The following is a 22938-nucleotide window of genomic DNA, read 5'->3' as shown; positions in this document are numbered from 1 at the left end:
CTTCTGGTTGTATGCAGGTCTGGGCTGGCTACTGGGCTTTGTCCCGGGCTTGTGCAGCCACCCCAGCGCTGCACCTTCTGTAGGATCTCTGGTTGTCCCGTAAAAGCGAGTGCCTCAGTTTCCTCCTCGTGTTAAAGGGCATATCTCAGGTTAGGCAGGGGCCTGCCAATATGATCTCCAGCTTGGAAGCCAGAGCTTCCAATAGATGCCAGTTTTCGTCTTGCAAGCATGGTTCCTAAGACTGGACCCTCTCCCTGAACCTCTGTTCTCTTTTCCATCTTGACACAAGAATATGGCTACATGTTTTAGTCCCTGGGTTACCTCAACTCAATATTCCTGCTCTCCTGCCTTGGAGCTAGGATACCTTTCTTAACGTGAATATTGAGTAAATCAGGTTATCCCATTACCAATCTTTTGGATCACAGGATTAGAAAAGTGAGATTGAAATATTTTAGAGAGGGACATGAGGAAACTTTTCCGAGGGGAAGTATTTAGCAAGTTTGAAGGCAGTACAAGGTATTGAAGTCACACCTTGGGTCTATTTAAAACTCCTAGAACAAAGATTTCACCATATTTTCATTTTATAATGTTCACGTCCTTAACAGTGAAATATTATGATTGCTGATTGGAGCCAAAGTTATCAAAAAGTATTGCTGATAACAAGAGATTATTTGGAGGATTTGGGGATAGGCAGTCCGTCCACCCCATCCTTCTTATAGACTTTAGAGCCCCATCCCCAATGCCCCACAGCTAGCTGTGCTAAGACCTTCTTAGTCTCACAGCACTTGCATGGGCTCCTGTGATGAGGATATGGCATTGCTATCCCTCTCCCCCAACAAGTGCCTGCCAGGCCAACTTAGATGTAGTACAGGGCTAAAGACAGTGGTGAAGCTGACAAGTAGAGATCCGGAGGGGGTTTGAGTAAGGGGGTTGTCTGAGTTTGCCTCTGTAGGTTCGGTTTGCCTAGGATGCTAGATTTAAAACCAGCGGAAAGGACATGTAGGCAGCTGCAGTCTCCGAAGAAAACATGTAAGAAAACTGTCTTCATAGTGTTCGCTTCCCTGAAACCTTCTGAAGGCAAGGACTGATAAGGGCTGACTCTTCCGTGTCAGTGAAGGCACTGCCAAAGTGTGTTGTTTACTGAGTTTCAAGACAGTGATAGATGTTCCCGAGGCTGCACAGGGGCCCAGGCCTAGGGGAGGAGGTCCACTGCGCCAGTCCTGTAAGGAGGCCATCAGTATAATTGGAAGGATGACCTTAAAATTCTGGCCTCTCCGAATTTTCTTAGGAATTTTCACCCTTAGTCTTATTATATTATAGTCATCTTCCTTTAAAATGCTCATGTTACCTGATAAATATAACAGATTAACATAATGGCATACTTCATCAACTTAAGAATCATAGAATTTTTAGAGCTGGTCATGAATCCTAGCTAACTGCTAGCCTATTGATTCCTAATCTTTTCATCACCTTGTCCCCCATGTTTTAAAATATGTTTGTCTAACAAACATGATTTTAAAAAATTCATTTTCCCTCCTTACATGAATCAGGTATATACAGCCGCCAATTAGAACTTCTGATCAGCAGAAAATAAACAGTGTCACTACACTGCCGGAACCTAACGCAAGAACAAATCAACATAATACTTTAGTTACGGAGGGATGATGTGAAGCCATACCAATTTTGGACGTGTGGTTTCCATTAGGCTTTAATACTGAGAATAGCTATTGGGTGCTGCATCTGAGGACCCAGGGGTTCAAGGGTTCAAGGAAAACAGCTGCGTCAACCCCTTTATCTTCTATACAAGAACACTGAGGCCCAGGGAAATTAAGCAATAGAGCCCAAACCTGAATCCTGGTAAGACTCTGAGATAGTCTCATGTTTGGGTTTGTCTCTCTGTTAGCATTCCTTAGCAGAAAACAGAGGCCTAAGGAACTTGGCTAGAAAATGTGGCTTTTTCTTATAAGGCAGAGATCCTTTATTGCATCTTCATCTCCAGAGGACCTAGCATAGTGCCTTACACATGGTAGGTGCCTATTATATCCTTATTGGGTGAGTGAGTTGTAGGGAGTAGTAGGGAGAGAGGTTAGAAGCTTGTTGCAGTTTCAGGGAGTAGAGTCCTAGCTGAGATACTGCCTGGGGGGGGGTGCCCTGGGCAGCTAGCGGGCAGCCTAGGGAGAATGACTGCCTGCAGGGAGAGCAAGAAGAGAGGGAGGAGCACATAGCCCCAGATGCCTTCCTCAGTTTTTACCAGTTCAGTGCTGGCTAATATAGGGGGGCTCTCTTGGATCTTGTTTTAGCACCTCTTTGCATTCCTCTTTTTGTCTTGGATTTCTCCGTGTTGGACAAGCAAACCCTACCCTCTCCCCTGCTAGAAACTTTCAGTGGCTACCTGTTGCCCTCAGGAGAATGTCCAAACATACCTTGCAAAGCCCTTCATGATCTGCCCTCTACCAAATTCTCTAAAATGTTCCCCTTCTCTCTTGGCATTCCTCCTCCCATTCCCCATGCTGAGCTAGTTGTAGCTCCTCTTTCTTGTCTCTGAGCCTTTATTCAACCCCCTTCTACCTGGAACTCCCCTTCCCTCCCCTGTTCCTCTGAACTGGCCAATTCCTCCTTCCTCCCGGAAACTCTGATACACTATTCACCCTCCCCCACCCCAGATTGGTGCAGCGCCCACCCTTCTAGGTTCCCACAGTACAGTAGCATTTATCATACTGTTTCGGGAGAAACTGACAACCCGCCTTCCAGCTTGAGGCTGCCCACTCCCTTCTATCAGAGAGACACAGTAACAAAGGAAGTTAATGTTGCTGTCATTGGACAATGGAGGAGGAACCATCTAAAAATAACAGGGGTCAGGGAAAGCTGCCAGGATCTGGGGGGACTTTGATCCTGCCTCTCCCTCTGTTAAAATTGGAATGAGGTGTCCATTCTGCTACCACACTCTATGGTTTGGGGTATTACATTTTATGTGGAATTGTTAACTTCAGCACTAATATGGAGTTAGTTTATATTCCAAATTCTCCTTGAATAGCTCTTAAATTATCCATGAACTTTTGTATATGCAACCTTACAAATCAGTTTCTCTGTCTCTTCAATAGGCATTGTTGCTTTGTGGTTTTCAACTAATTGTCTTCTTTAAGGTTTAGACCAAGTCGTTAATATCTTCATGCCTGGTCACCTGACAGTGTATTTCACTTCGTCAGTGATTGGGAAACCCTTAAAATCATTCACATATCCCTCCCCCTCACACACACACCAGTTTCTTTTCTTTTTTTTTTTTTAAGACTTTATTTTAATTTTTTAAGATTTTATTTATTTATTTGAGAGAAGGAGAGACAGAGCATGAGTGGGGGAGGAGACAGAGGGAGTGGGAGAAGCAGGCTCTCCTCCAAGCAAGGAATCCAAAGCGGGACTCGATCCCAGGACCCTGAGATCATGACCTGAGCCAAAGGCAGATACTTAACCGACTGAGCCACCCAGGTGCCCTTAAGATTTTATTTTTAAGTAATCTCTACACTCAACATGGGGCTCAAACTCAAAACCCTAAGATCAAGAGCTGCATGCTGCATTTTCTGAGCCAGACAGGTGCCCCTCCCACAGTTTCAAGCTTGGTCATGTCTGTTGCTTGTTTGATGCATTGGGACACTACACAGTATATGGTTGAATTCATGTAAATTAACTGTGGTACTCCCATGTCAGTGTTTCTTCACTATTGTGTCCCCAGTGGGTAAGCCAGGGAAAGTTTCACAGTGGGGTAATTTTTTAAAATTTTTTAAAGATTTTTTAAATGTTATTTGTCAGGGGCGCCTGGGTGGCACAGCGGTTAAGCGTCTGCCTTCGGCTCAGGGCGTGATCCCGGTGTTCTGAGATCGAGCCCCACATCAGGCTCCTCTGCTATGAGCCTGCTTCTTCCTCTCCCACTCCCCCTGCTTGTGTTCCCTCTCTCGCTGGCTGTCTCTATCTCTGTCAAATAAATAAATAAAAATCTTTAAAAAAAAATAAAAAAATAAATGTTATTTGTCAGAGAGAGAGAGAGAGAGCAAAGCAGGGGGAGCAGCAGGCAGAGGGGGAAGCAGGCTCCCTGATGAGCAAGGAGCCCAATGCGGGGCTTGATCCCAGGACCATGGGATCATGACCTGAGCCGAAGGCACACATTTAACCAACTGAGCCACCCAGGCATCCCCACAGTGGGGTGATTTTGAAGGCTGGGTGAGCGTCAGGTGAAAAGGAAGGGGAGGGGCAAAGGCAGAGGCACAGGCCAATGCAGGGAGGTGCAAAAGAGCTTGTGAGTAAGGGACAGTCAAAAGTTGTGTGAATAGTGGGGTGTCTGGCTGGCTCAGTAGAGCATGTGACTCTTGATCTCAGGGTTGTGAGTTCGAGCCCTACATTTGGTGTGGAGGTGACTTAAAAATAAAATCTTTTTTTTTTTTTTTTTAAGAAGTGTGGATAGAGTAGAAGCAATGTGGGCAGAGAGGGGCAGGTAGGCTGTAGGGACCTTACATGCCACAGTACTAACTCTGTTAGAGATGCAGTTTCTCCATCTATTACAATGGGGATAGTACCTGCCTCTAGTCTGGACTTTATACTGTAAGCTGGGGTGATATTTAAATACTTAACCATCAGTACAACCAGGTACAACTCAGTCTGAGGAAAACAACCAGCTGAGGGAAGTCTTTTTGGGGGGTTAAATGCCCTCAACTAGAGTGAAGGAAAGTACCAACACAGGAAAATCCAGCTAACCCCGGAAATGGTAGGTGCTTATGTCCTCTAGGATTTTGTCCACATCTCACTCCATACCCAAAGAAGCAAATTTTACTTGTCTTTGTAGATACATTGTTAGGTGGCAGGCTCAATGCCACCCGAGAGAAAACTGAACTGGAAAGGAAGGGAGGGGAGATGCTAAGTGTTTTATGTATCCTGTCTTTGATCCTCACCCAATTTGGGGAAGTAAGTCATCATTAGATGCATTTTATTACCGTGGAAGTAGGCTTTAGTTGTTGGCTGATTCCTCAACAGGTGGTGAGAGGCTTTCTAGCCTAGGTCTCTATTGCTCTGAAGCATGCTCTTGTCTCTGTCACTCTGGGGTTCCAGGATCCTCCTCACCTTCAGCTTAAGATTCAAGAATACTTCCATTTCTCACTCCCCCATCCAGCCACCCAACCTGAGTTCAAGAAAAACAACTTGAAACGTATGTTTTATTTCACAAAAAAAGGAAAGGGGAAAATGACAAGCCATAGCCATCCCCTAACAAACTACAAACTCTTGGAATACAAAATAAAAACGAAATCCAAGCAGTCTTCGGGGGACAAAAATTTGGTTTCACAAAGCTGAAAAAATCTGTTACAAAGTCTCCGTTGTATAAATATAGTCAGTCTTATCTTTAATGTAGAGTCAGACCAAAAAAAATTGTCTTGGCATAAGAAATCACCCGGTCCTTGAATATACCACAATATTCGTTTGTCTTCCCAGCCAAATCAGGTGATGCGATGAGATGATGAGAATTACTTGGGTCTTCCAGCGCTCGAGGTGACCAAATGGGATTTAAGTGTTTTGTCTCCTGAGCCCACACTACCTCCCCCAGTAGCCTGTGCAAACCACTATAGCCTTAGTTTAAGAGATAAAGACTTTTCCCATATAGAACCTAATGTGTGTCTGTTCTAAAATTGAGTATGAGTATGGTGATGCCTGCACAATTCTGTGAATATATTAAAATCCATTGAATTGTACATTTTCAATGAGCCAATTGTATGGTAGGTGAATTATATCTCAATAGGGCTGTTAAAAAATACCAAATATGTCTAAGCAACAGGCAAACCCTAATATCATAACTCAGGAGCTCCTGGCAAGTCACAGGGAAGATCTGTAGAAGTCGGTACACTAAGGGATAGATAAAGGGAGATGCTTAAAGCATTATGACCAAATCAGTGGAGTTCAAGGCTGCTCTGGGGGCATTCAGTTTCAAGATGTCAGAATAAAGAAGTCAACAGGGTAGATATTTTTTCCTACTGCTTCCAGAGTAGTCTGAGGACCTCGTATGGCTCTTGTCACAAAAGAAAGTTATTCAGTGGGAAAGCAGGTGCTTTCTGGGTGTTGCTGAGGCTACGGAACTTTTGGCTGGATTCAGGAGCTAGGCGTCAGCATCCGTCGGGAGAAATTCCAACGTTGCTACAGGGTCGGAGAGCCTGTCTCCCACAAGAGGAGCACACCCTCCAACAAAGCTTCTAGATTTATTGAACCAAAGGGACTGCCTGCCTTCCGTGATGCTACTGTCAGAGCAGGGCCCGGTTCTCACTGACCCTTTTATAGGCCACTGCCAGGGCAGCAATGCCTAATCAGATCAGCAGACCATTTTTTGGCAGACAAACCACTCTGAAATGCCATCCCCATTCTCTACCTATCCTCTGGGCACCAGGTGGCCACTCAAAAAAGGAGATAGGCACAACCAAGGGCGACTGGGCCCTTGACCAAGGGACGGTCATGCCAGCCTGATAGCAAGGGAGGGAGAACCACCAGGAGTAAGAAGAAAACAAGAATTTAAACTCTTGCACTGGTTTTGCCGTTGTAGTTACTTGAAGTCCATCGATTATACTGGGTGTCAAAGTGGAGAAAAGGGGGCACGGAGGGCACTCACTTTACTCACCTTTCAGAAGGGATGCTGCCAGAAATTGGGACTAGAAGTCTTTTTTGTGTTTTAGCACACATAAGAAATGAGAACAGGAAGAAGAGAAGGCTAGGGACTTGAAAGTGTGAGGTGTTCCGGTTTGCTAAACATCTTATTCAATTCCCCCCGTCTTTTCTCCGTGAAGACTGACCTGGTCCTCTGGCTATGGTATGGGCTGGAGTTAATTCCGGTTTTGGCCGGCCTAGAAAATGTTTATTCTGTAGCTGGGCAGATGAGTTGAGCTTAGAAGCAGACATCTTGACCACCTCGGGTCCATCCCACTGTGGGCTGGATCCCCCCCCAGCCCCCCATGACCCCACTAAAACCTTGGCCTCCTCGTGGTCTTTCAAAATAAGATACCCCTTTCAAAGTAAGTTACTCCTGAGCCATAAGATATGGCTCAAGCCTCTACAAATGGGGCCCTCAAGGACAGGAAATCTTCCTTGCTGGTAGGGTTTGTCATCTCTGTGGGTAAAAGCAAGCAGAGAAGAAAGCTAGAACACCTGTGTTTGGGGCTTACCTGGTTCTCTTTAGTGTCAGGGAGATGGTGGGACGTTAAAAAAAAATGGGGAGAATAGGTTCACCAGGGCTTTTGGCACTTTCTTGGTGCACTTTTTCATCCTGTGAGACTATCACTAAGAAAAAGGGAATAAAGTACCTAGTTTAAACAACAAAACAAAAATTCCTTATTGCCTCTCTTTGTGCTTATCGAGCCATTTCTTCCCCAGACTTCCTCACCTTGCCCTCAGCCTATCCACGAAACTCAAGTCTCTCCTTATCCAGGAGAGAAGAATCCAGGCTACCATGACGATCCAGGAGGGAACGCCAACACCCTCCTTACACAGCCTCCCTCCTGAAGACATCATGAGCTGAGGGCATATCATCAGAAAAACTTCCAGCTGCTTCTGCCCTTAAGTAAAAGGACAGAGGAAGTTGCTTCTATATTTAAGAAGAGAGAAATATTTTCATTCCGGAGCTATACGAATTATGAGCAGACGAAGCTATGGATCTCGTGGCTGGACCATTCTGGGAAACAAGATGCAAGCAAGGGAGCGATATACAAACAAAGTGATGGTATATTTGACAGGTTCGAGGCAAGCAGAAAGGAGGGTTTGGGTACTCTATAAAAAAACCAAATATCTGAAATCCAAACTTCTTCTGATAAGGCCACAATGAAGAGATTTCCAGCAGGAAGCTGGCACCCAAATCGCCACAGGCTTGCAAGGTGATGCGCCCAGGGGAGGAGGTGGGGGAGGCAGGGCAGTGCCTCTCACAGGTCCATGTCTGGGCCTCCTGAGGATGTCTTCAGTGGCACGGAGTCAAATCCATCAGGAGTCCTCTGAAAGAGAGATGGTGACAGGAGCTGGCTGCTGCACGGGGGCAAGTTTGGGGAACAAAGGAGAGAAATGGAAAATAGGTGACAGAAGGAACCCTTAAGGAATTCCTGCTTCCAGTGGCTTTGTGGAAACAGACATAAGATACCCTCTATTCTTCTTGGTCCTTTCAGTCAGTGAGAGGATGAGAAAAATCTTTAAAACCCCCTGCTTTGCATCTTTGCTGAATTCTAAAAGCTCAGAAAGACTCAGGGGTCCCAGGGTAAATTGTTCTCCCGTTGGTTAAACACACACATACACACACACACACACACACACACACACACACACACACACACACAACACCCCGAGTCACCCTGATAGGTTAGCACAAAGGGAATGAGATTCAGCAATCTAAACACCTACCTGCCCCCCCTCACCGTCCCTCCAGTCCTCTCCTCTCTGGTCACCACCCTCCCACCCACACCCGTGTGATGAACTGGTTCAGGGCAGCAGCGAGGTGTGGGTTCTGGCGGACTGGGGCTGCAGAGGGCTGTGGCCCTGGAGGCGTTGCTTGGATGCTCTCTGCTGGCCCCACACCCAGTGACAGTGTTGTCAGCATGGCATTTATGAGCTTCAAATTTGCTCACCCACCCACACATACAGAGCCAACTCTCCCAGCTCCACAGTGCTCAGTGGTGAGCTGCGTAGACTTAGCTATGACTCAGCCCCCACAGGATGGGGCCCAGACATCAAGTGACAGCACCCTCCACTGGTCAAAGGAGAACCTTGCTTCTATCAGAAGTTGATCCTAGAGATCGCCTCTTCCCCACCCTCCAAAAAAAAAAAAAAGAGGGAAATGATTCTTACAACGTGGATGGTTCAATACTCCTTCTGGAAGTTAAAAGGCCCAAACAGTCCATCAACTGGAGTGCATGTTGGGAGAGAAGGAGCCTGGTCAAGAGCAGCCTTGGGCCCCATGGGAAACAGTAATGGTGTGGATATACAGAAGGCAGAAGCTAGGATTTTGAGGGTGGGGGGCTAGAACAGTAGGGAGGGTGGGGAGTTGAGTAGTGAGTGGTCCCTGAACAGTGTGGGACCATTCAATGTCCTAGGACTGGTGTCTTCTCCAGCCCTCCAGGCTGACCTCAGTACGCTGGCCAGCCTCCCTACCTTGGAGGTAAATGATTTGATCTTCCCAAAGAGTGACTTCTTGCTGGTAAAGATGAGGTCATCCTCCACGTCCTCGCCTTCCATGATGGCACAGCTGTCGGCTGCTGGCAGGTCGCAGTCCTTGAGGGTAGCATTCATCACCAGCTTGGAGTACTTGTACTCCAATCTATGACACAGGGGGATGGGAAAGATAAGACAACGAAATGTGGAATAGGGAAGGGGGAGGGAGAGAGGCTGGGCTCTAAACAGGTAACCACAGGTAAGGAAACCAAAGCATAGCAAAATGGTGTGAGGGCTGGGCATATAGCTAGGGAGTCTTGACTTCCAGTTCAGTGATCTTTTTCCCTTAAGGCTGGCTGTCTCTGTGTTCTCAAAGCTTAATAGAAATATGGAATCATAAAGTTATTATTTTAATTATTATTAATAATAACAACAAATTAAGGATACTCTGCTTTTCCTTTGAGCATCTAACAGTCATTTACAGACTGCCGCATGGTACCGTCCCTGTTCAGGAGTCAGGATAGCCAAGGCATACACTGGATAAGTGGCTCAACAAGTCTCTGGCCAGAGTCACAGGGTCTGTGGCCAACTCCAGGGAAAAGCCTCATGGATTTAATTCTCAGATGTTCTCCTCCCGGTTCAATGATCCAACCCTGTCCATCCCCAAACTCCAATACCCCACCATGTACTTTTGATTCTTTTTCCAAAAGTAACAGGTCAAGACGGTGAGCAGGATGGCAGTACAGGTGCCTGCAGAGATGCCCACTTTCAGCCAGAAATCGATTGTTTTGCAGATGGTAACTCTCTGCTCAGGCAGGGAGATGCCACCCGCACACAGCTTTGGTTCTCGCCACACATAAGTAGTCTTCTGTTGGAGGGAAAACAAGGAACTCAGAGGTCACATTCCCTTCTCTCCCGGGACATCCCCACGCAGAGAGACCCACCTGGATCCCAGCCACACAGCTGCTGACAATAGCGTGGTAGTCAGCAGGGGAGCAGAGCGGACAAGCAGCCAGGCTCTCCCACAGGAAGTGGAAATTACAGCCATCACAGGTCCCGTCGGAACATGCACTAGCAAAGCAGAAAGGAGACTTGAGTGCTTACTCACTGGATGGTGGGAAGAGCTGGAGGGAGTCCCATCATCTCGTAGCTTGCCTGCTCCATCCCCTCTTTGCCAAACTCTTAGCCCCACCACGATCCTTCCAACTAGTCCTTAATACACGTTTTGCTCTCCAATGTCCCTGATGACAAAAGGCCTTCCCAGCCTCCACTGGGTCCTCTACCCTCTGCCTGTTTGTTTCTGCTAGTATCAGATGAGAGCTAATGTCAGGTGTCTGAGCTGTAGCCTGGCTGCCCCAGCCAACCCCTCAGAGGCTCCTGTTCTCCCCCATGGACCTGTGACATTTTGCAAAAGCCACTTTGATGCAGCTTCCAGGGTCGGGGGTGTTTCAGGAATGGACTTCAGGTCGTGGATCTCTGTTAGGTACTTTACTGCAATGTTCACTCCAGCAAGAACAGTGGTCTGTTTTGACACCATTGTTGAGTCAAAATATCCTGCTTTGCTCCCCATCTCCCGAGCAGCTGCTTTAGAGCAGCATTCCCCAAACCATCTTCCTCAAGACACTGGTGCCCCTCAACATGTTGGGGTTATGTGAGGGGGGGAAAGGAGGTGGAGGAAGGGGATTATAATCAAATTGGTTCCAGAATTCTTGACTTAGTGCCCTCAGCTATTAAACTGAGAACTGGGTCTTTTGGTGGTGGAAAGATTCCTGGGATTCCTTACACCGTTACTCTCCTAGTAATAGCAAGGACACATTGTAAGAAATCCGCAAGTCTCATGGTCTCATTGAATCCTCACGACCACCCCCTGAGAGAACTTCTTATTATCCTCGTTTTACAGATAAGGAACAAGAGACCCAGAGAGGATAAGACATGTATCCATGACAACATAGCTAGTAAGTGGAGGGCATGAGTCCAGTAACCATTTGGCTGTGCCGCTGTCCCCGTAATGGTATGGGAATGTGAGAGTACATTGGACTCTTCTTTCTGCCCCATTCTTGACATTGGAAGATTGAGAATTTAGAGTCCTGACTGGGTCCCCAAGAGTCCACTAATGGCTCTCAGACTGTTTTCTCTTTGGTTCTTGGGATGAAATGAACCCAAAGAAGGGAAACCTTGTTATACCCCTTTACCTTGGCAGCGACAGACTTCCAGGGGCGGGTTTCAGTGGGCTGCATCTGACACGGATGGTGGTTGATCTCCCAGAACTGCAGGACTGGGTCACATCATTGGACCTGCAGAGAAAGCCAGCCCCCCGGGGGGTGGGGGAGGGGGAAAGAAGTCACTCATCTGCTTCACTGCAGAGCCACTAGGTGAGTCAACATGGAACAGTTCCCTTGCTGGGGCAGTCAGGACTTGGGAGTGCATGGGCATTGCTTTACACACTGAGAGAGTGGGGGTCAGGGAGATCTGGTCAAGGGGAAAGGCACTGGTCCAGGAAAGGCTAGCATAGGCATAACACTGGAGTATCCTCAGGCAGGAAGGGAAGTCAGCCACAGATAATCCTGTCTTTCTCCCTGCCTCCGGGGCACACCTGCCCCAATAATACCCCAGAAGCTGGGATCAGTGAACTCCCAGCCTGTAGCTGTCATTGCTGGGTAAATCTGCTAGACATCGGACATGTTCTGGCTTGACAAGTAGGTGGCTGGAGAGAGGGGTGCACCAGAAATGGCGAAGGGGCTAGGTTTCCCTTGCATCGGCCTGGTCTCTCATCTTCACCTATAAAAGAAGATCACGTCCGGTATTCCCAAGGACTCCGGGTGGAAAAGTTCAGCTGGGGAGGTGATTCCATCCAGAGTCATATCTGTTGTCACCCCTGCCGAATTAGAGCTCCTAATTAGTTGTCACTAGTAGCGTGAGCCAGCAGCCACTTCAATTCTTTCAATACCTGTCAACATCCAACCTTCCTCCATCTCCTCACATCCCCGACTGGCTCATGAAAGGGTGAACTGAGGCTTGTCAGAGGCCCCAGGGGGCACTTGGCACCCCAGGATGGAATAGAGAACAGAGGTCAAGAGGGTGGGCCCCTCATCTGGGGCCTTTTTACCTCCAAGCCCGGTAGCCTCACTCTCTCTTACACACATACACACTCACACAGGTTGGCGGCGGGGTCACTCACCGATAAGTCGGTCGGCCAGGCTGACAGGCTGCGAGGACACTCCAGCCTTGTAGCCTGTCACCTCCGGGGGGATGATGACCGCCTGGCAAATGTAGGCTGTGATGGATTTGGAGAAACCCGACTCACCCTCAGGGATCCGGAGGTCAGTGACGTTGTCGGCACACACAGACATTTTCTTACCCTGCGTTGGGGGACGTCGGGAGGAAGGAGTGGGAAGGAGTGAACGGTCACAGAACTCCCACAGCAGGGGAGGGCACAGTGTTTTCACATCTGAAATTGCAGCCTTCCGTGGTATGTTGCAGTGGAATGATTTCATCCCAGATCTAATGACAAGACACATTTTTTTTTTTTAAGCTAAAAATAAGGCCGTGGTGTCCTAGTTTCTGGAACTCTGGCCCAGGGGTCGCAAGCGTTTTTGTTCTTGGAGTCACGTGGGAGCCTTATATGAGCGGGGTTGTGATGGTGGCAAAGGATTTGGAGCTCTAATCTACCAGTCCACCAGGTCAGGGTCTTCCTTATCCTGGCCAGTTTTCTAGATAGATCCTGAAATATAAAATGGATTCCCTGAAATTTCTGAACATCTGGCCTGGTTCACATTCCATCTGTGTCTCCTGTAGTGCTTGTCGTGGGAGCACCCTCCAGACAGAGATTCCCAGCAGTTAAAACAGACCCCACAACCAGCCTCTTCCCTGCCTTGAGACAGGACATCCTAGAAACAATCAGAACCTATTCCATTAAAAAAAAACAAACGTATCAAGAGAAGAAAGTTTGTGTTTATATAGAGAACATGACAAGAAATAAAATACTCTGTAAGCACCTTCATGGTAGAGAACTCTGAAAGATGGTAAGAATAAGACTCCTTCTTCCTGGAGATTTTGTAATAGGGGAACTATTGAGATATTATTCCTTCAAAAATGTTAAATTTATGGAATATCAGTATATAACTTGTTTGCCAGTATAAAATCATTTGTTCAATACTTTAAATTTAAGTGTATTAAACCCAAAGAATAAATACAAAAAACTAATTTGAAAAGATATGTGCACCCCAAGTTTACGGCAGCATTATTTACAACAGCCAAATTGTGGAAGCAGCCCAAGTGCCCATTGATAAATTAATGGATAAAGAAGATGTGGTGTGTACACACACACACACACACACACACACACACGAATATTACATGGCCATGAAAAAGAATGAAATTTTGCCATTTGCAACAACATGGATGGAATTAGAGGGTATAATGTTAAGTGAAATAAGCCAGTCAGAGAAAAACAAATGCCATTATGATTTCACTCATATGTGGAATTTAAGAAACAAAACAAACAAAGGAAAAAAAAAGAGAGAGAGAGAGGGGGGCAAACCAAGAAAGAGACTCTAAACTATAGAGAACAAGCCGGTGGTCACTAAAGGAGGGGGGGATGGGGGAAACAGGTGATGTATGGAAGTGTTCAATCACTATATTGTACTCCTGAAACTAACGTAACAGTATGTTAACTATACTGGAAATAAAATTAAAAGCTTAATAAAATGTTTAAAACGGGAAGTGTACTAAGCCCTTATGATGTAGGATTTTCAATACTCTGAATTTTATGAAGTTATGTCAGTTGCTAAACCTGGTGATTCTTAGTTTATTTTTTAGGTTGTAAGAAATAAGGGACATGAGAACAGAAAGAGACCTTTATGTTATGGTAAAAACAAAGAGCTATTTTGTCGTTGAACTGACAGTCAGTAGTGTGACAGTACACAGGAAGCATTTCTGAAAAGAATAAAGGAGCAAAGACCCAAAAAGGCACTCTCTCCAAATTCCCCATCTTCATCTCTCTCCCAACTAACTGAATGGAACTTTTGCTACATGGGTCTTGCTTTAATCAGTTTCAGTTTCTGAGTTATCACTAACTCACTTTGGAAGCTTCGTTCGAACTTCAAAGACTTGTAAAAGCAAGATCGAGACATGTATCTCTAATCTTCCATAGATTCGTCTCTTTCTTGTTTTATTAAGATATAATTGCCATAGAACATTGATTCCTTTATTTCTTGGCATGTTCTCTGTATAAACACAGATCGACTGTTTTTTGCACGCTCCGGAAAGCGTAGAGCCTATGCTGTGTTAGGGTCTCACTGCCACACAGGGTTGCAGACTAGAGGCGCAAGATGCCCTTTATTTTGTAACATTTGAAACCATCTCTCTGACTGCTAATCCTGGCTTGTTTGTGATTTAGTTAAGTGCAGTAGTGGTGTGATTACTCTTTACATTTCTGTCTTTGAATTTTGCATCCAGCGCATTTACAGCAGCATGAAATGGCTAAAGGTAACATTCTTTCCATATCCTACACACCCTTTCACACTACTTTTTAAAAAACTGTCAGCAAAGGTTCTTAGAGATGAACTACAAATAATTTTATCCAGCCTTTCGAAAATAAATGACAAGTGCCATGATTAGTGAAGACTGCTTTTAAAAGGGAAAAAAAAACTCCTTTGGCATTGTTTTTATATATTCATTTTGAAAGAATAAAAGTCAGGTAGGAGTAAATGAATATCTTCTCTCAAACACCTTTATTTTCCTAAATGTTTATAAACCAAATGATTTATTTTAGAGGAAAAGCTCCTCAGGGAGAATAATCATCACTTAGAAACGCTGGAGCTTTTTCATTTGCCTGCTGCCTGGTTTTTGGCTTTGCTCCTGTGTCCTGGTCTCTGGCTCTGACCCACTGGTGGCCCCTTTCAACAGGACGCCATGGGCACTCACACAGCTTACCTGGTTTCCGCACAGACTGAGGGTAAAGTGATGGAAATACTTCAGCCCTTTGGAAGTGAAGCTTGGCCCTCCAGCCAGAGAGATGGTGTTTGCCAAAGCCAAGAAGTTGTACTCCAAAAGCCTGGTCGGGGTGCTGAGTGAGAAGGTGCAGTCGTTGTAGCACAGAGAGTGGATCTGAGGGAAAAGGGTCCGTCAGGCTGGCAGTTCAGGCGGGGACTTAAGGGGACCACAGTGGAGAGTGGCAGCTATTGTCCCCAGCCTGATCCAGCTCAGGAGTGAGGGAAGCAGATGTAAGGATTGGGTGAGCATTAAAATAAGGGACATGGGCCAGTGGGGGTTACGTAACATCCCACAGGTCACATGTTAGCACATATGATATACAAACCCGAATCTACTATTTTTCAGTAAGGAAATCGGTCAGATTTTATAGCCTTGTCCCTATGCCTAGATGACAGAACTCTCTCTCAACACACAAGTTAGCCCCTTCTTGCTTTTAATCAGAAGACAAGGAGGGGCTAACCGGAAGAAGGTGTTCGGGATGGCAGAAGAGAAACTACAAGCCTTGCCCGCGCCCCATTTAAAAGTCACTGAAAGGGCGCCTGGGCGGCTCGTTGGTTAAGCGTCTGCCTTCAGCTCAGGTCATGATCCCAGGGTCCTGGGATTGAGCCCCACATCGGGCTCCCTGCTCTGCGGGGAGCCTGCTTCTCCCTCTGCCCCTCATGCTCTCTTTCTTTCTCAAATAAATAAATAAAATCTTTTAAAAAAAATGAAAAAAAGAGTCACTGAAGCCTGCCTCCTCTCTCCCAGGTTCTCTGCAGGACACTGAGCTTCGAAAGGGGATTAAGCGGGGCCTGGGTGGCTCAGTCGGTTAAGCGTCAGACTCTTGGTTTTGGCTCAGGACTTGATCTCATGGGTCCAGGTCTCATGGGTCCTGATCTCATGGGTCCTGGTCTCATGGGTCCTGATCTCATGGGTTGGGAGATGGAGAACTACATGGGGATCTGTGCTCAGCGGGATGTCTGCTTCCCTCTCTCTCTGCCCCTCCCCCACCACCTTGAGCATGCTCATACTCGCGTGCTCTCTCTCTCCCCCTCTCTCTGGCATAGATAAATAAATCCTTAGAAAAGGGGGGATTTATATCCCATCAACCCCATCAACCCCTTACTCCATTTTAGGATCCCCATTCAGCCGCAGCCTTATGCGACTGTCATTCCCTCCCATAGCAGCAGAGGGAGCCCCAGGGGAGGAAGTTTGCCGCAAAAGTCTAGGGTGCCTGAGAGAAGTTGTGCGGGGGTCTGCAGAACTGTTGCATTTACCGCATAGCTAAACAGCAGCATTTGCGGACTGTATAATAATGCCTCACAGATGTTTGTGTGTTGGTGTGGTTGTGATAGGTAAAATACAAGTTCATTTAAAAAGCATTAATGAATACCTAAGAGCTTTTCGTCATAGTACTTTCTTAGCTTCAGAAAGTACATGGGGCAACAGCACTGTTTTTCTACTTTAGAAAAAAACCTCTAGGATAAAAGACAGCAACGCCAGTTAACTGTATGTCCCAGCGAAGGTGGGTTGCCTTCCCAAAGGAGAGGGGGCCAACTCCCATGACAACAGGCTGGATCGAAGTAGGCTGAATGTGAGCCCAAGCTCTTACTCCTTCCCTTTAGGTCCCTGCAGAGATGCCAAATAACCCGCTGGACCAGAGGGTCACAGATCTCCCTAACCCATCCCCTGAAGATGAGACGTGTCCATGACTGAGGCCTAGACCCTGAAAACCAAACTCTACAGCTAAGAACTTGCCCTCCACAGTAAAAGCCTGGGCGGGTGTCCTCAAGGACTCTAACCGGGGAGTCAGCTACAGGGAATGCTTGGGTATCAGCCCCTCAAGAACCCCACCCAGGTCCTGGCACCCTCTGAGGTGGTCCATCCAGAGGGCCAAGGTTAGGATGCATGACACATTGCTGGCACCTTGTTGCTCTTGGTCCCTGGACCACAGGGCATGCAGGCCTGGATGCCATAAGGCTGGTGGGCCTTCAGGATTGTGTTAGGGGGGCAGGAGTGGCAGGTTCCTGAGTCCCGATCGATGTAGTAGCCAGCAGGACATGAGGTGCAGGAGGAGCCCATGTCAGAGGCTTCCAGGGCACACGGACGGCAGTAGGAGGCCACCCCGTCCATGACGTTGGTGACATTGATGGAGTAGATTTTGGCGACGTCATTGGTGTACTTCCTGCCCTGGAAACAAGAGGAGACAGGGCAGAGGCCTGAGACGCCAGCAGCAATTGAGTTCTCTAGAAACAGCAAATGACTACTTAACCCTCTTCACCCTATAATACTTGAGAAAAATCGTAGAAGCACCCTATTTTTTTTACTCACTAAGAGTAGCTCTCTGTGAACATTTTGTGTCACACTAACCAAGACCGACCCATTCTAAATGTTGAATAAAAATATCAAGTGCTGTGGGAGAAATATGCAGTATACCATTATATGAAAAAAGCGGGTCTCTTCCTTGTTAAAGGAAAAAAAAACGGTATTTGAACTTAGAGTGTCATCTTCCTGGGAAGTTGTTTGGACAAGGCTGGATGCTTCCCAGGGGCTGGAATAGACAGTTCTGTGCTTGACTCCTTCAGATCCTTCTAACCCCAGGGTTCTGAACCTCACACTCATACTTAAGTTAATGCCGAGAATCATCCTGGCTCAGAGATCTCTCCTGGGAGCCAGGGGTCTGGAGAAGGGGAGGAGCTTACCGTCTCATGAAAAGTGGTCCTCTGGAAGGCCCAGGTGAAGCTCATGGTAGCATTCTCCTCAATGATATAGGTGTAGGACTGTTTGCCTTTGGAACCTTTCCATGTCTCCACGGGAGTGTTGGTCCTAGAATTCACACCCTGAACCCAAGACAGATAAGTGAAGTAGGCACAATGGCTGGGTGGCTGGTGGGGGACAGGGTTCCCACACTGCTGCCGTCCCAGGGCCATCGCAGTCAGTCCGACCCATGTTAAACCGTAAGGTCCTTAATGGACAGTCTGGGCCCTTCCTCTGTGAAATTACTATGAACGGGGGTGTCAGTCGTGTTGATGCGCCAAAGGGGCAGAGGGGGGCCGACCCTCCCAGTAATCCCTGGAAGCCCCATAGCAGCCAAAGAAAGGGCCACATACCACCATGAAGTAGAGCTCACAGTTCACAGAACAGAGAGTCTCAAAGACAAACGTGATCCTGGCCACCTCTTTATTCTCCGTGTCTGCCATCACCGACTGTGGAGGTCTGCGGGCAGAAATTAAAAGTCAGTTCCAGAGACCAGGCAGTGCTTCCTGAAGAGCCCACACAGCAGCAAAAGGTCTGCTGGAAGACAGGATTAAGTTCTGAGGATGTTGGAAAGGGCACAGATGAAGTCCAATTCTGCCACCTAGCTATGTGACCAAGTTGTAGCTTCCTCGTCTGTGAAATGAAGGTGATAATGCCTTTCTTATTTACCTTCCATCCCCGTGGTGAGCTCCAAGGGCATAACAGATGGAGGAGTGCCTTGTAAAATGCGCTACAAACTCACTAGCAGAGTGGGGTCCTCAGACCAGCAGCATTGCCCTCCCCCGAGCTGATTAGAGGCACGGAACCTCAGGCCCCTCCCCAGACCCATGGAATCAGAATCTGCGAGTGACCATGACTCCCAGGTGATGCATAAGCACGTCAAGGTTTGAGAAGCTCCACCGTCATAAGATGGGAATTACCTACGTTCCCTTAGCAGCTCACTCTCGGGGGTGGTGGGAGCTTTGCTTGGGTCGCATGAGCAGATATTTCAATTTGTCATCTCTTCAGCCAAGTTCTCAGGCTGGTCCTTCTTTTGGGAAAGAGAGAGCCATGCCCAAGAGGGCAGGTGGGGGAGGGGTGGTGAGTGGGGGAGGTGAGGAAGCACTTTACTATGGCAGTCAGCTTTGCAAATTGAAACATCCTTTGGGGAACGTTATCCCCTCAAAAGCCTAAAAAATTCGCTCACCTTGCAAATGGGATATAATCACTCACCTCTGAGCAGTGTAAATTAAGAGAAGGGAAATTAATATCTTTTGAGCAACTACCGTGGGCTGAGCACTGTGCCAGCAATGGAAAGGAGGGAGCTCGAAGAAGGTACCGAAGAAGCCAGACTGGCAATAGGGAAACCCATTCAGTGGTCCCCCTCATCTTGAAAGGGCACACGGGCAGAAGAATTCACTTTGGCTTTGGAAATCCATTTATGGCTTTTCTTTTGTCTTTTACCATTTGCTTGTACCCTAAGGACCACCAGTCCCAGCTCCTATCTACACAGTTATGCTAACCACTGGGCCAGAAAAAATCATCTCAACTTGAGTTAGTCCAAAGTCACAGACTGTCAATCCTCCTTGTTTTACCAGTGAGGAGCCTGAAGCCTACAGGAACATGGTGACTTTCCCTCAAATCCAGTAAGTGGCAAAGTCCAAGTGCCCGTCTTCAGTCCAGTATTCTTCCCACCATACCACACTGCCTGTAGTATTTATTTTAATGACAAACACATTGCTTAACGTCCTAGGTCTTCTTGGGATATGGGAATCAATATGAAAAAAAGAACAATCCATTTCAGTCTTCTTGTCCCAAATAAAGACGAACTGTCTATGGGTACTTCTGGCCCTCTTTCTTATATTTTTTGAATTTAATTAATAAATTTATTTATTTTGGATTTATTTATTTATTTTAGAGAGAAAAAAAGTGTGCAGTGGGGAGGGGCAGAGGGAGAGAGAGAATCTCAAGCAGACTCCCTACTGAGCACAGAGCCTGATGTGGGACTTGATCCCTGCCCCTGAGATCATGACCTGAGCTGAAATCAAGAGTCGATGCTTAACCAAATGAGCCACCAGGCGCCCCTGGCCCTCTTTTTTAAAGTTGTTGTTGTAACATTTTATCTGATGGCATGCAGAGGAAGAATTTGAGTAGCCTGTGGCCAATGGATGACAGAAGCCAGATGGGAGAGAGCGCCACCAGGAGGTCCACCAGCGTGGGTAGCAACTAAGAAGCCGTGTTAGCATTCGGGTTAACTTTGTCAGACCATTACCCTACACACCAGAAGCCATCTTCTCTACAAGATTCCAAGCTCTGTGGGACTTGGATGTGGCCCAGGTGGCGTGGACTTCCCCTTAGCTTCGTATCACTCACCTGAATCCTGGCACAACCAGAGTGAGAATCATGAAGTCATTGTCTGAGGCTCCAACAGCTGTATAAATATGATCACCAGCCACCTCCCAGCCTGGAAAAGGAGAGGGGAGAGTTAGTGCCCCAGTGGTCCCAGGTGCAGGGCAAACATGCACCCAGATGCCACTCTGAAAGAGAGAGAAAACATGGTCCTTTGAGGCATCCCGGACTGCTGCCAAAACCAAACCATGTTATTTATCCTGCTACTTTGGTCAAAGACTCCGAAACTCTCAGAGCAAGCACTTTGGAGTATGTGCACATTGTCTCTAGCTCCAGTTCTATCTCTAAAACTGCGGTTTGACAGAATAAAGGTCCGCGGGGAGTGGAACTTTCTGGAGGATGCCATGGCTTGATTAGCTCATTTTTCTGCAGACATCTCTATTATGAAGAAATGTGAAGTGGGAGAGCTTCCGATCAGCAGGGAGCTGACAGCTCACAGTAAATGAGGAGGCTTACCCGTCATGCCCTTGTACTCAAAGTTGATCCCACTGAGAACGGTGGTTTCCATGTTTGAGGGCAGCGTGTTCCACCATTTGTATTCGAATCCCACGGCAGGCTCAGTCCCAGCTGGGCAGCGGCTGCAATCTGGGGGAACCACAAGATCCACGAGGGAGGCTGTAGCCACCCCGACGGGAGCTGTCCACCCACAGACAAGCGCCAACAGTGGTGGGCAGCCAAAGGGGGGTAATGCTCAGCACCGTAGCACGGTTAGATCAAGTTGACTCAAAAACATACTGACAATGTATTTCACAAAGGCAGGACATAAACCCTGACCCTTAATTCCAATACCTCAGCTACCTTACTTGCCCACCAATTTTTGTCATTTGCCTCCCTGGGAAGGACAGCGTGCACATTCAGCTGACCGCTCTGAGTGCCCACACAGCCCCCCCAGGTGGGTGACGAGGGAATGCTGGGATGCAGACAGAGAGGTTACCGGAGCCGTTGGAGTAAGAGCCGTAAGGGCAGGGCTCGCAGCTGCTGTTGTTGGTCTTGAAGAAGCCTGGGTTGCAGGGCGGGCAGCGGGTCTTGACGCCAGAGGCGGGCAGCTTCACGGCCCCCTCGAGATCCTCACCACAGATTTTCGGCTGGGCCCATTTGTACATGAGCTGGGTCTGCAGAAATAGATTAAGAATGGCTCAGCCTGTGTGGGATTCTTCAGGAATTTACCTAGAGAATGGGGGTGGGGGGGACTCTGGGCTATAACGAAAGTTTCTCCAGGGGGGAGAACTCTTTCTGGTCGCCAGTATAGCCCATGCTCCTAGCCCAGAGCCTGGCCCACGGCTGAGCTCAATCACTACCTGCTGAATGTTGACTGGATGAAGAGGGATACACTCAGCGAGTATGTGTGTGACAGAAGGGAAGGACCAGTTGTTTCCATGGAAAGCTCTGGTTTCAATGTGGCATCTTATTACCACCAAGGTCACAGGAAACGTAGCTGATGAAAATCCCCAAACATAAAAAGGGATGTCCCCATTTGTCTTCCGAGTATTTTCTTTGCTTTTTCACTTAGTCAGCAGACATTTATAGAAAGCCTACTACATCTGTGTGCCGGAGCTGGCGGCTCAGCGATGAATGAGACATGGCTCCTTCCCTTAAGGAGCTTGCCATCTAGCAAGGGCAGCAATCACATAAGAACGGTCAGTGCGGGCGGGTGGACACTGTGTTCTCTGGGACACCAAGGCAAAAGAGACAACGTTGGCCAGAGGGTACGAATTTCCAGTTATAAGACCAATAAGTCCTGGGGGTCTAAGGTGCATCAAGTACTAATGCGTATGCTTGAGAATTTTTAAGAGAGTAGATCTTAAATGTCACTCACTAGGGCTGTCCCTACTCTTTTGATGGAGGTATTGGATACAGAAGAGGGCATGGACTGCAGGAGGTGCCTGGCGTGGCAGGCGCAAGCCTCCTGTGTGGCCCTTGGGCCAAGTCAGAGATGAAAGGTGTAATCCCCAAGAGTGGATTACATTGAAGGGATGATGATCTGGGTGGCACTGCCATGCCTGTGAAAAGGTGGACGAATAAGGCATCCATCCATCTTATTCAGAATAAGAAATGACAAGTCTTAAGAGGAGTCTGTGCTGCCTTGGGTCCTGGGGCTCCTCCCCCCTCTGCTCAGCACCACCGTGAAGAGATTCCTCCCTGAAGAGCAGCCAATGGCCAGAGCCCCAGGCTTGTGCTCTAACCTGGGTGCTCTCGCTCAGCTCGGCCCCTTGAGTCTCATGGAGAGAAGGGTCTGGGGAGCAGGAAGACTGACTCGGGCCACCTCTTGGAGCAGCACGTGCAGCAGCCCCAGTGACCGGCCAGCCTGGTCCCTGGGAAACCACTGCGGCACAGCAAAGGCCACAAGGGCAATCATGGGAGTCGACTCGAGTTACGTCCCTTGATTTAAAAATACAGTTTAGAAGACAAAGTGAAATCATGAGACTGAGCGGAACCAGTGCAGGTGTGAGGCACGGATCCTGAGAGTTCTGTCAGGCATCCTGAGGAATGCATATTCACGTGCACTCATGCTCCAGGGCTCCTCCCCTGAGCCTTGGCTGGGCTGCAAGGCGAGTAACGGCTCTGGGCCTACTGAGCATCCAGAGGCCCCGGGCTGTTCAGGCAAGGCCAGACATCCAGGCTGGCAGGCAGCAGAGCTCACTACAGATCTAGAGGGCCTTGGCCGGAGCC

The 22938-nt window shown here is 47.6% G+C and overlaps 1 protein-coding gene across 4 annotated transcripts in view; it reads right to left on the bottom strand.

Annotated features, from left to right (window-relative positions):
* Positions 1 to 5718: 5718 nt before the first annotated feature.
* The window catches only part of ELAPOR1 (endosome-lysosome associated apoptosis and autophagy regulator 1), a 63837-nt gene continuing 46617 nt past the window's right edge, over positions 5719 to 22938 (bottom strand). The window contains exons 9-23 of one of the 4 annotated variants that reach the window (XM_019799653.2): positions 21203 to 21380; positions 20725 to 20853; positions 20233 to 20323; positions 18234 to 18339; positions 17826 to 17963; positions 17050 to 17313; positions 15085 to 15258; positions 12329 to 12509; positions 11929 to 12025; positions 11343 to 11444; positions 10095 to 10221; positions 9840 to 10018; positions 9151 to 9316; positions 8848 to 8903; positions 5719 to 8034 (exon numbers count right to left, since the gene is read on the bottom strand). In XM_019799653.2, the coding sequence (XP_019655212.1) occupies positions 7935 to 8034; positions 8848 to 8903; positions 9151 to 9316; positions 9840 to 10018; positions 10095 to 10221; positions 11343 to 11444; positions 11929 to 12025; positions 12329 to 12509; positions 15085 to 15258; positions 17050 to 17313; positions 17826 to 17963; positions 18234 to 18339; positions 20233 to 20323; positions 20725 to 20853; positions 21203 to 21380 (2088 nt within the window). In that variant the 3' untranslated portion in view covers positions 5719 to 7934. The remainder of the gene's footprint in view (positions 8035 to 8847; positions 8904 to 9150; positions 9317 to 9839; positions 10019 to 10094; positions 10222 to 11342; positions 11445 to 11928; positions 12026 to 12328; positions 12510 to 15084; positions 15259 to 17049; positions 17314 to 17825; positions 17964 to 18233; positions 18340 to 20232; positions 20324 to 20724; positions 20854 to 21202; positions 21381 to 22938) is intronic. The other 3 variants (XM_034654025.1, XM_002919201.4, XM_034654026.1) reach the window with 3 other exon arrangements.

Source organism: Ailuropoda melanoleuca, chromosome 2, assembly GCF_002007445.2.
Source record: "Ailuropoda melanoleuca isolate Jingjing chromosome 2, ASM200744v2, whole genome shotgun sequence".
Taxonomy (NCBI): domain Eukaryota; kingdom Metazoa; phylum Chordata; class Mammalia; order Carnivora; family Ursidae; genus Ailuropoda; species Ailuropoda melanoleuca.
Note: the sequence above shows the minus strand (reverse complement) of the source record. Positions and strands in the feature narration are given on the sequence as shown.